Genomic DNA, 13786 nt, shown 5'->3' with positions numbered 1-13786 from the left:
TGCTTCTAGCTGTGTCAGAATGAAACATACATTTACACTTCAATAGATGAAGCACTACATTCTCCTAGGAGAGTAAAGAAAGTAGTTTTAATTTAACTACCTTAGGCTTAGGGTGGTTGCAAAGTGTAAGGAAAATTAATATGATGATGGTTCTATACATATTTAGTATTTGGTAAAGTACCATGAAAACTTCATTATACTAAAAGTATGCCTTATGTATTAAGACTTTACAATTACAACTCTGTTATTTAAAAGATAGAACTCTACTTAATCCCAGAGAGAAGAATAACATCATTTGATTAGAGTTATTTTTTAATTAATTAATTAATTTATTTTTGGCTGTGTTGGGTCTTCGTTGCTTCATGCGGGCTTTCGCTAGTTGCGGCGAGTGGGGGCTACTCTTCGTTGTGGTGTGCAGGCTTCCCATTGCGGTGGCTTCTCTTGTTGCAGAGCACTGGCTCTAGGCGTGTGGGCCTCAGTAGTTGTGGCATATGGGATCAGTAGTTGTGGCTCACAGGCTGTAGAGCGCAAGCTCAATAGTTGTGGCACACGGGCTTAGTTGCTCCGCAGCATGTGGGATCTTCCCGGACCAGGGCTCGAACCTGTGTTCCCTGCATTGGCAGGCAGATTCCTAGCCACTGCACCACCAGGGAAGTCCCTAGAGTTATTTTTTAAGGTAAAAGAGAAGCACTATATATAATCATTCTAATACTGAATTGAGGTTTTTCCCTCAATGTGTTACAGCAGGGTACTTTATAACAAGCTATTATCATGCACGATTTTCTCTTAGGTATTTTAAGTTTTGCTATCTTTCTGGTTAATAAGTAATAAATTCTGTTATAAAGTTAGTATTTCAGAAATGTATGAGGCTTTACAAGGCACAAGTCTCCTGTCACACATGCTGTTTTTCAACTTGTTTTTTTTAATTTAAAATTAAATACTGGATAACTTTCGCTTCAGTATAGATGTATTGGTGCTATGTGGTATCCTATTCTGTGTGTGTACATGTGTATCCCACTATTTATTTAACTAACTCTCCATGAAAGCACATTTGGGTTTGTTTCCAATATGTTGCTGTCTCCAAAGCTGAATTGAATAGTGTACATACAACTTTGTACACTTCGTTTTGTATGATTCATTCTTTAAAGTGGAAGAGTAGACTCAGATTTATGAACATTAAGAAATTTAATGCATTTTGCCAATTTACTGTCTAAAAGGTTGTACTATGTCAGATATTTCCCTCAACGGGTATAAAAACTTTTCTTTTCCCACATCCCTGCTCAAACTGGGTATTTTTGCTAGTTTTTTCCAGTCTCATATTTGAAAACATACTAATTTAATTTAATTTGCTGTTATTTAACTATAAATGATACTGAGCATCTTTTCACATATATATGGCCTCATTTTAATTTTATTTCTGTGAATTACATGACTATGTCTTTTATCCATTTTCTATTTTTTTCTTTTTTATGAGAGTTTTCTGTAGGTATATGATTATTAAGTTCCTAGGATATTTGAACTTGTAAAACAGCATCAAAGAGCACAAAGAATTTCTACTTCTATTGTGTGCCAATAAATTTACTCTTCCAACTGAAACAATGTTTTTCTTTATTCTCCATTTGCAGAAATGCATTACCATACACAATAGCTAAATTATGGTCTTAAGAGAATCTGTTCATTATGCCAAGGAAATGCCTATATCTCATTTTAACACTTAGGTGAAATTAAGTGTATCCAATTGCTATGACTTACTTTCCTCCTTCATGTAAGCTTTTTACTTCTTGCTTCATCTTTTGTATCTAAGCTTTCTATTATTTACAGATTCGTCAGTAATAATATAATGGTAATGTTTTGTGACTTTCAATATTCATGCTTTACTTCTTGGTTTGTTTTATGGAAGGTCTATGCCAGAAAGGAGGCCTTAAAGGGAGGTTTGGATAAAACTGTAAGCCTTCAGAAAGATTTATCAGAGATGCATGAATGGATGACACAAGCTGAAGAAGAATACCTAGAGAGAGATTTTGAATATAAAACCCCAGATGAATTACAGACAGCAGTTGAAGAGATGAAGGTAAAAGAAACCAAATAAAACAAATTGTGATTCTGCACAGCCGGCTCTTTTCTTGGTTTAATAGTAGAGGTTGCTTTTTGATTGATTTAGCTTCAAGTTTGATATACATTGTGTAGAATGTTTAAACTTTTTATTTATTAAGTCTGTGCATTGTGGTCACAACATAAATATTGACAATCACGGTTTGGAGCATTTTCCCCTTGAAATTATGTACTATTAAGAGATTGGAATCAGCTACTCACATTAGATGTTTCTAGCTGATGCAAATTCAAACTGGAAATATGTCAAAGTGTTATTGAAATGACAGTTGGAAATGTCAACAGGCTGTGTTAATTTGGTGGTTTAAAGGGTTTCTTAGAATTTCGGAGTACTAAATATTTTAGCTGATGGTCTTTAATATGGATAAAAGGACTGTGTTTACATGAACTTCTCTTGAAACGATAGGATAAAAAATACAACATTGATTTAGGACCAAGGAAACAGGTATGTAGAAAGGACTGGGAGGTGAAGCTTGGTAATTGGATCTACACAACTGCATTTCAGGATGGCCCCGGACAACTCAGTAGTCAGTGTAATCCTCTATTTTTTTCATGTGTAAATCATCTCATTTTATAACTTGAAAGTATCAACTGAGGATTGAAACTTAAATGTAAGTAAATTGCCTAGCTCAGAGTGAGCACTCAATGATTTGCAGCTATAATGATACTTATTATCTTCATGTACTAGCAATAACACATTTTTTAACCACATTAGCCTAGGTGAATTATTAATGCATATTTGTTTGGTTTGAGGCCTCATGATGGAGCAGAATCATTTTGGAGCTAGACACTTGGGTTTAAAACCTGCTTTGGCCCCTTGCCAACTGTGTAAACTTGGGCAAGTTGCATAAGCCCAGTGAGCTTTCATTCCCTCATTTGTGAACTGGATATCAAAATACCTGATTTTCAGAATTATTTGAAGGGTGAAACATAAAAGTCCTAATGTAGTACACAAAATAGATGTCCCAAACTAGTTAATTATTATTACCATTATTATTATCATTGTTGTGTGGTAAGAAATTAATTATATGCACTTTATTACATATTTTATATGATTATTCAATGAATATTGTAATTAATAGTAGAATGTGCCCACATGAAAACTCAGATGCTTAAATATCAAAGATATCATATGGCTTTAGTCACATGGAAATTAAAATTAAAACATATAAGGAAGACTATATTTGGATAAACAGTAATAGTGTCTTTGAGTATTAAAAACTACAGAATCATTCTAATCTAACAATACCATACATCATTCATTTATCAAGAAATATTGTATACTTACTGTCAAACACCCTTCTAGACACAGAATACAGTAGTGTGCAATACATAAAAGCTACCTGACTTCTTGGAATTTTCATTCTAGTTGGGGCGGGGGGGGGGTAGGCAATGAATGGAGAAATTTAAAAATTCATTTGAGATCATGATGATTTCCCAAAAAAATAAACCAGGATTGTGAAATAAATAATAACTAGAGTGCAGGTGGCAGTTGGAGGTGGTGAGATGCTGTTTTAGAAAGGGTTGATTTGTAGGGCATTTGTGAGGAATTATATTTAATCTGAGATATGAATCATAAGAAAAAGCCAACCTTAAAAATGTCTTATGGGGCACATTCCATTCTGAGGGAAGAGCTCCTGCAAAGACCCTAAGGCTAATTGGGAAGAGAAAGAGGCCCACCTGCCTGAAGAGAGTAAAACAGGATAAATGACCTGAGGTGATTTGTAGGGGCTGAGTAGATATCTGCTAACACAGGAGCTTTGTAGGATACGGAGGGGTTTTCACTCTTAGTGAAATGAGAAAGCCATTGGAAGGACTATAATGATTTTAAGTTTGACTGTGGGGAGGTCCCCATTAAGGAAATTATATCATTATAGAATGTGAGAGCTGGAGGGTACTTTGGAAGAAAACTAGTCTACACTTCCTCTGTGCAGATCAGAAAACGGAAATTCCCAGATAGGTCAAATAATTTACTCATAGTCAGAGGCTTTATCTGTAGTAGAATCAAGAATATATTTCCCTCTATCCCTATCCCATTCTAAGCTGTTCTAAGCTATGATATGCCATTCCATTCCATTCTGTGAAGCATGTGCCACCCCACTTGCCTTTCCTCGCACGTCTCAATTCCCTCATGGCTTTTCTCGCCATCTCTTCTAATGCTGCGTAGCCACTACTTCAGATCCCTAAGGAGATAATCAGCAGTCAGCTTGTGTTCAGCTGTTCTGTGTTTCCTGGTTCCTTTGATTGGATCTGGCCCTCTCCCCTCATTCCTTGAACACTTTGCTTATCTGGTAACCACTCAGTCAGATCCCTTTTCCTTTTCCAGTACTGGAGAGTAGACTGTCTCAAATTTTTTTAAAAAGTTATACACAATCCCTGAAATGAGTGGCCCAACCAATCAGTTCACACTGATTTGCATGTTTAAATAACAGATTTAGCTACAAAACTGGTGCATATGGGGGTAATATTGAAAAGAGGAAAAGCTCAGGCAGCTTGTGTCCACAACAGCAAAGGGAGTTGGCATTTCTTGTGTTTTCCGTCTGCCAGTCAAGGTAATCTCTTTCAGTCTGTTTCCCTACCTAGAGGGTAGTGATAGTACCTTGTTCAGGCTTCCACCTGTGCTCCTGTTGAGAGCAAATTTTTCTTCATTGTCGGAAGAGACTCATAGACCTACTTCGTCATTTCTCCTTGATTTAATCAGATAAAAAGTAGAGACTTTCTGTTTCTTTACTTTTCTCTCCTGTGTTTTACTTGAAAATGATAATGCTGCTTTTGACTTCTTTTTTCTCTGTAAACAAAACTTTTCTATTAACATAAAAGAGCCAAGGGGAGTGTTTCATTAGCAACATCTGATTCTTTTGAAGGTCTGAAGTGACTGTATGCTGAAATTTATATTAAACCCTTTAAAAAAAACTCTGGAATTTCAGTTTTTGATGGTTTTCTTTGTTTCTTTTTAAAATTTTTACAATATGGTAACTCTAGTCCTAGTGTTTACTAGGAATTACATACATGTATTTGCTCTTCTCATTCTGGGGGAGGGGGGGCAGGCTAGAATAATCCCAATGGGGGGAGGATCAGAATCACCTGGAAGACTGAGGTGGCGCCTGAGATTTTTCATTTCTAAAAAGTTTCCAGGTCATGCCAAGGAATAAGTTCCAAGGTGGTTCCAAGGAAGCACATTTTGACAACCACTGGTTCGAGGTATTGGCAATGAAAAGTGTCTGAGCTTATGATGGTTAGCTTCCTAGAAATATATGGAAAAAAATCCACCACTTCTGATGAGGATTATGTCTAAACTATAGCAGTCATTTAGTTTTCTACCTTTCCCTGCAGTGGAGAAATTGGTCATGATCTCCTTTTCTCTTACCATTCTTCTCTGAACCTTTCCCAATTTCTAAGCCTGATTTTAAAAAAGAATTTATGAACGCCTAAACATCAGGGGGAAATGTTTCTTATTCTGCATTTTTGATCGTTTCATGGGTTGTTTATAATTTGCATAAAATGCAGTTTCATTCACTGGATCCACTACATCATGTTCCTTCTTCATCTCACAGAGGATTTGAGATGGGCTTAACAGAAGCTATGTGAAAGAAAAGATGTAACTCCCAGGATGATTTACTTAAACTCTCTGAACCTCGGTTCTCGGATGTGTAATATAGAGAAAACAAAACTTATTTCACAAGGTTTCGTTAAATATCCAGTGAGGTAGTACATACGACATGTCTGTCATAGCACACAGTAGCACATACTAAGTGATTAATGTTTGTCAAAGTTGTTTTTAATGCTAAAATTACACTGGCCAAAATATGGTTTGCATAGAAACAAATCCCATGCTCAGTGTGCCAAAAGACAGATTTATTTAAAATTTTGAAATAAAATTTCAATCAATTAAAATCAGTGAAGGCAGTCATTTAATAGTCAAAACAACTTGCATTTGCTATCGTATTTTATACTTTTTTAAGGCATTATGGGACTAAATCCAAAGGCATAGAGTGATTGTGTTGAAAATTAGAAAGGCATTCTATAGCTGACTTTGCCCATTTACTGCCTATATCCCCTTATTCTCACTACTATACTGCATATAGGCACAACTTCCACCTGCCAGAATCTGCATTTCTTTACCTGACAGCTTTCTGAGGCCACCGAATCCCACTTTTTCCACCTGAGGATGGCTTCACATACTAGGAAATTAACATCCCCCAACAGGGTTCAACCAATGATGGGAGATGGTGTATAAATACCCCAGTGCCCTCACCCCTGAGTGGGATAAACCTGAGACCTGTGTTTCCCAGAGCTTCTTGGCAGGATTAAACTCCAGTCACCAACAGCAATTGCTGGGTTAATAAGTATACCCTTCTAATCTCCATTCTCTTTCCATTCCCCATCTCCCTACCACTGCTTCCTTCACATCGTGCATAAACTACTTATGCTGGAAAGCTCATCTCAAGGTCGGCCTTCATAGTAACCCACAGACGAATAGCAACACTCCTGTAGTTGAACAAGTTGAGTTTATTACTTTTGGTAATGAGGGAGAATACACACCATGGGCAACCATGGGTTATACGAGTAAGAGAGTATTCAAACCTGTTGTAGGATGTGGGTTTGTGTTAGATGATTTAAGGGAGGGTTTAAGGGCTTTGCTCTGGATTTCATTTTGACACCTAGTAGGAGTAACTCTGTGATTGGGTATCTTAATACATTTTTCCTGGAAGGAGAGAAGACTAGAGAGAGGCTGAAGATACGTAATAATTGATAAAGAAGCAGCAGTGACTCATTAACAGGATGGGGAAGTGTCTGATATTTTCTGGTTTGGACATTGTTTATGTTTTTGTCTATATTCTTACATGATTATGGAGTGGAATTTCTGTCATGATCTGCAGTGGTAACAAAGTAGCATGTCTGATATTGATGTTTTGTGAAACAGTTTATCTTCAACACAAGAATACCAAGGCATAGCTGTACTAGGCCAGCCCCCTCATGTCAGGAATTTCTCTTCTCTTTCTCTTACGCATTTTCAGTTACTGAACACAGCTTTCTTTTAACAAAATATTTTCCAAATATAGCATTAAGAAGACTTATTTCTGTGTTAATTATTCTTTGATTTAAATAATGATATTTGCACTGATTTCAATATTCATCCATCCAAGTAATTTATAAGTGATTTCAATTCTAGACTATGAGATGTTTTTGAACCTAGTTAGCATTGAAATATTTGTTTCTTGCTTATTTCACATATGTGTGTGTATATATGTGTGTGTGTGTGTGTGTGTGTTTGTGTGTTCTCCACAAATACACATCCACATACAGACTACTTTTCAAACTATTCTGATTAAAGGTCAGTTACATTCTGATTATAAATTTTTTCCTGCAAGTTTCCAATTGTCACTGAACTCAAATTTTTTTTAAAATTTTATTTAATTTATTTATTTTTGGCTGTGTTGGGTCTTCATTGCTGCACGCAGGCTTTCTCTAGTTGCAGCGAGATGGAGGTAGTGGGGGCTACTCTTTGTTGTGGTGCGCGGGCTTCTCAGTGCGGTGGCTTCTTTTGTTGCAGAGCACGGGCTCTAGGCGCACAGGCTTCAGTAGTTGTGCACAGGCTCAGTAGTTGTGGCGCGCAGGCTCAGTAATTTTGGCGCATGACATGTGGGATCTTCCCAGACCAGGGCTCGAACCCATGTCCCCTGCATTGGCAGGTGGATTCTTAACCACTGCACCACCAAGGAAGTCCCATCACTAAACTCAAATTTATGGAAGTGATTGCAGTCCGTAGTGGATTTATTTTTATTAATCTCATTCTAACAGAAATGTTGCAAGGAAGAAAGAATATGATATATAGGAATGCATCTTGAAAGTAAAGTCATTGCCTTGCTATTAAGAGAGCATTGTTTATTTTTCAGAGAGCTAAAGAAGAGGCCCAGCAAAAAGAAGCAAAAGTGAAACTCCTCACTGAGTCTGTAAACAATGTCATAGCTCAAGCTCCAGCTGCAGCACAAGAGGCCTTAAAAAAGGAACTTGACACTCTGACCACCAACTACCAGTGGCTCTGCACCAGGCTGAATGGGAAATGCAAGACTTTGGAAGTCAGTTGCTTTTCTTGATCTTTATCAATTAGTATATGTCAGCTTATGGTTATATGTGAAGCATAGTGATTAAGAACACAAACTCTGGTTTAAGATTACTTAGGCTCAAATTCTTCACTCAGGCACTTACAAGTTTGCAACTGTGGGCCATTTGCTTAACTTCTATAAACCTGTTTCCTATCTATAAAATGGACATAAAAATAATACTGATTTCATAGAGTGAGAAAATTAAATAAGCTATTCTATATAAAGTACTTAGCCTAGCACTCAGTACTTGTAAGCCACTCCCAGTCTGTTGTTGTTGTTATTATTATTATTATTATTATTATTAGGTCACAAAATCCCATGAATAAGTTTTCTCAAGATTTATAGAAACTGGTCTCTCTTTTTTCATATATTTGAATGTCCATAAAGTCATATAATTATCTTAGCAGGAAGGTATTCTGGGGAGAAAGTATATCTTATTATAATTCTCTTTTAACAATTGCGGTGCCCTATAGAGTTCTTTACAAGACATATTGTCTAACTAGCTTTTTTTTGGACATTTTACATTATATTAATTTATTATCATAAGTCCTGCCTTATCTTTCCCATATGCTTTACTCCTTAGGTTATGATACTCTGAATATACTTGATAAGGAATTCAGATACCCCAAGTGATTACCATGTAATTGTAACAAAAGCAAACTGTGATTCTCCATGTGAAAATACTGTTTATTAGCAGTTTGTATCATGTCAAGGACGCCAAAACTTTACTTACTACCAAATGCTGAAGCTGCCAGATACTGCACACCAATTGGGCTTTAAATTCAGCCAACTTCTCCTGCATAAACTGAGTCATCTTTGTGAATATAGTTGATAAAGAATTCAGGTGTCCCATTATTGTTGAAGAACATGATTGTTAAGGGAGCTTTTTATATTAAGTGTTTTATGTTTAGAGGCAGATAAAACTCAGACCAATAGAGTAGACCTTTAAAAAATATTAAAACTGTATCCTTCACCCTGTACCCAAGATTTCCAATATTACAACTCCAAGTTTCTCCATTATCAATTCCAGTTCCTTCTTTATTTATCAGTCCCTGTTCATTTTTTATCCAATTCACTCCTCACACACTTGCCTAGTGCCTTCTGTATTCAAGGAACTATTATAGTTGCTGAGAATATAAAGGAAAATCTCTTCAATTGGTGCTATGTCAGTACTACAGAAAATAACACAAAGAATGGGAAGAGATGACCCTGAAAGTTTCAAGGAAGTCACAGCTGATTCAATATCATGTTATATGAGATAAGGACTTTTTTATATCTAAGGAAGTGCTTTCTGATCATATTCAAATAAAACATTTAAATATTGTTTTCTTAGGTTCCTAATTTCTTTACATCATCATTATTCTTTGCTTTCTATTATTCATGTTGTTCACTTAAAAATATGCTACTCTGGAGAAATGTCTATTTAGGTCTTCTGCCCATTTTTGGATTGGATTGTTTGTTCATGTACCACAGTGTTCATTGCAGCTCTATTTACAATAGCCAGGATGTGGAAGCAACCTAAGGGTCCATCGACAGATGAATGGATAAAGAAGGTGTGGCACATATATACAATGGAATTTTACTCAGCCATAAAAGAAAGGAAATTGAGTTATTTGTAGTGAGGTGGATGGACCTAGAGTCTGTCATGCAGAGTGAAGTAAGTCAGAAAGAGAAAAACAAACACCATATGCTAACACATATATATGGAATCTAAAAAAAAAAAAAAATGGTTCTGAAGAACCTAGGGGCAGGATAGGAATAAAGGCACAGACGTAGAGAATGGACTTGAGGACGCGGGGAGGGGGAAGGATAAGCTGGGACGAAGTGAGAGAGTGTCATGGACATATATACACTACCAAATGTAAAATAGATAGCTAGTGGGAAGCAGCCGCGTAGCACAGGAGATCAGCTCGATGCATTGTGACCACCTAGAGGGATGGGATTGGGAGGGTGGGAGGGAGACGCCAGAGGGATATATGTATACATAGAGCGGATTCACTTTGTTATACAGCAGAAACTAACACAACACTGTAAAGCAATTATACTCCATTAAAGATGTTAAAAGAAATACGCTACTCCTCCAGAGATCTATTTTGGGGTATGTTTTCCAAAATTAATTAATTTTCATATTAATAACAAAATTTTCAAGATTTTTTATGAATTATCGTTCCATTTCTCATCTGTAATGACACTTCTAAACTTTCCTCTTCGTGTTAAAGTTATCAAGTTATTTAGTCTCTCTTTATTCCTTCTCCACTGGTTTGGAATATATATGCTATTTATTTTAATGGAACCCTTAATTACCTTAAATACTGTCTTGCATACCTTAATCCACAAAGACCACCAATGATAAATATTTCTACACACCTAACAATGATATAGCAGAACCACTAGAATCATTTAACTCTGAATTTATTTCCCATCTTCCATATTGTTGTTGCACCCTATTTCTTATCCCCCTAAATTAGTCAGTGCTATTGCCACTGTGTTGTTGGAATTATTATTATTAATATTTATTTAGATTTGCCATCACTATTTTACCAACTTCTGTGATGATTTTTGCTTTTCTGTACCCTTCTTTTGCTTCTGCTCTTTCACTGAGTGTGAATAGCAAGTGCTCTCAGACTTTGTATGACTGAAAATGCCTTTATTTTTCGCTCTCAGTGTTGAGGAATGGCCTAGCTGAGCATATAATTATGCTAGGGGAGTTATTTTTTTACAACACTGAAAAATGTTATTCTGTTTTCTTCTGCAATTTCTTGCTGTCAAGAAGTCTGCTGCCAAATTATTGTTTCTTTATAATTTTCTCAGGTACATTTCCATTTTCTCTTTGTCTTTGATGCATTGCAGTTTCAGTCTATCTATGTGTAATTTGCTTTCATTTGTACTTTGTCACCTGGTGTATTAATAAGAACAGAAAGATTCTTTCTTTCTTTGGTGGTCTCCAAAAAACTTTTTTGGAGGTTTTCTTTCTCCTAATCTCTCCATTCCTTCCTAGGGGAACCTTTATTAGATCTATGAAGAATCTCCCCATCCTGTATTCAGATTCTTGGCTTCTCTTTAATATTTTCTATATTTCTATCTCTATCTTTTGGATTCTGGGTAATTTTCTAAAATCTGTCTTCCAGTTCTCAAGTTTTCTCTTCACCTGCCTAGTGCATAATTTATTCTTTGATATATAAATACATTCATCTCTGCATTCAGATCTATCTATATGTGTGTGTGTTTGTATTTTTTCAAAGGCTGTATTTTCCATTTCTCAATGTTTTACTTAGTTGTTTTGCAAATTTGTCTCTTTTGCATAATCTTCTGCTTTTGTGTAATTCTGTTTTTTTCCTTTAAACAATTTAAACTTATGTAATATAGTTGGTTGAGAAATCTCAACTTAATGAGTAATAGCATGAAACGGTTTTGGTTTTCCAGTAACTAAGACCAACCAGGTTAAACTCCATTTTCTGCCTATAGTTGGCTTTTTAATCAGTATTTCAGTCTGATCCTCTAAGTTTTCATTTACTTTTAGTTATTAAAAGTCTCATAAATTTTTTGTTTTTATTTTTTTAATTTTATTTTTGGCTGTGTCCGGTATTTGTTTTTCTCTTTTTGGCTGTGTTTGGTCTTCATTGCTGCGCTCGGGCTTTCTTTAGTTGCAGTGAGTGGGGGCTACTCTTCGTTACAGTGCATGGGTTTCTCATTGCGGTGGCTTCTCTTGTTGCGGAGCATGGGCTCTAGGCATGCAGGCTCAGTAGTTGTGACTCGCAGGCTCTAGAGTGCAGGCTCAGTAGTTGTGGTGCACGGACTTCATTGCTCCGCGGCATGTGGGATCTTCCTGGACCAGGGCTCGAACCCGTCTCTCCTGCATTGGCAGGCGGATTCTTAACCACTGTGCCACCAGGGAAGCCCTAAAAGCCTCATATAAATTTTGATCTCATACTTTATTAAAATCTTCCACCAGCTTAATCTTGTGGGTTCAGTAATTTATACAGATTTGGGAGTGAGAAAAAAAGATCTTACAGTCCTCTTCTCTCAATTTCTGGATAGTAATCTTCTAATTTTAGTATATGGGAGGATAAGGAAGGAAAAATACTCCTCATCTGATGTTCTTTCTTTGGCTGGCTGCAGTTGCTATTAACTGTTTTGTTAATACCCACACACATCTGTGATGATGAGTCTGTTATCACCAGACTCTATAGGTTATCACTACTGATCTGGCTTGTTCTCTATAGGTTTGTTGTGGTCTGATGGAGAGCCCAGTTGGCCTTGTTCACATGGACTTTGAACCCTAGAAAAGATTTCCTAAGCATACATGATAACAGTATTCAACAAGAATTTCAGGCTGACTCTTGCCAATAGCCTTATACCACATTGAAAATTAAACCTTTTTGTCTTACCCACTATATCTCAAATCAACCTGTGGGTGCTGGCAGATCCCATATTACGTAACTCTTAGGAATGAGAAACGTGAAATAGTTGTCCTTGATCCCTCTTTGGCCATACCAGCATCTCAGTAGGGAATGCATGTCAACCATTCCTTTCTGAATATACCCACCCACTTGAAGAGCATTGCTCTTTTAGATCCTGTAAAGAAAAGGGACCAAGGGACCAGATGAGTTTCCCCTAAACACCCTCATAAAAAGGTAAGAAAAAAGGATTGCCTAACTTTTCAAATTCTCCTCTCTTCATGTTCCCCCAGTGCCCTCCCCATTAGCCATCTCTCTTTAGATGAGGGCTTGTAGAAACATCTAGCAGAAGTTTTAGCAACATGGAATGTAGGGAACTTAGCCATTTTATTTCTTAAGTATGAATTCTGGTTGTTAGTCTCAAGAAAAGTAGATCCTACTGGCAACTTTTATCACCAGGCTCAACTTATTTATTATAAAATTTTTAAAACAATGTTCTGTTATCTCTGATCACAATGTATGGATTCTACCATTTGTTACAACTGTTGACTCCCTCTAGTGGTAGTGAATTTTGTCACACGCTTGTAATTTTTTTGTTTGTGAGCTCATCTGTAGTAGGAATTATATTTTACTGGAAATCCCTTCTGTGGTAGGCTATTGGAGGGTCCTTATGAGTCTTTTCTATTTGTCCCTACCAGAGTCTGAGAGATGTTATGTTCTATCCTCATGTGACATAAACTTAGGTTTCACTTCCTTACCGGTGGATCCTTATCTTCCAACCAAAATCCAAAGGATCCTCAGCTTTCTTGCTAATTCCTTATACTCCAGTGGATGGGGATTTTATAGTTCTTGTTTCCAGGAGAGGTGACACTCAGCTTTACGCTTTTCCATCTCCCTGGAATGCATGAGACCAATGCCTCTTTTCCCATCCCAAATTAGTTTTGAATGCCCCAGCTTTTATGTTCTGATATGCCAATATTTTGTTAAGCTTGGTTTCCCAACCTTTAGTGCACTTAACTTCCCCTTTTATTTCTGCCACCTGAGGATTTTTCATACTTGTTTCATAAATCAGCTGTAAATTGAAAAGGTTTTTTTAAAATATTTTATCTAGCATTTTAATATGACTGGATCAGGTTGGGGGGAGGGTTTACCATATCAGCTCCATTTTCAATG

The 13786-nt window shown here is 36.6% G+C and overlaps 1 protein-coding gene across 2 annotated transcripts in view; it reads left to right on the top strand.

Moving 5' to 3' along the window:
* The window catches only part of DMD (dystrophin), a gene marked incomplete at its 5' end in the record, with an annotated part of 2126456 nt that overhangs the window by 742914 nt on the left and 1369756 nt on the right, over positions 1-13786 (top strand). For both annotated transcript variants that reach the window (XM_082864911.1, XM_082864910.1), the window contains 2 exons: positions 1901-2071; positions 8007-8189. In XM_082864911.1, coding sequence (XP_082721037.1) covers positions 1901-2071; positions 8007-8189 — 354 coding nt within the window. The remainder of the gene's footprint in view (positions 1-1900; positions 2072-8006; positions 8190-13786) is intronic.

The sequence above is a fragment of the Leucopleurus acutus genome (assembly GCF_964270905.1).
Source record: "Leucopleurus acutus genome assembly, chromosome: X".
Lineage (NCBI taxonomy): Eukaryota > Metazoa > Chordata > Mammalia > Artiodactyla > Delphinidae > Leucopleurus > Leucopleurus acutus.
Note: the sequence above shows the minus strand (reverse complement) of the source record. Positions and strands in the feature narration are given on the sequence as shown.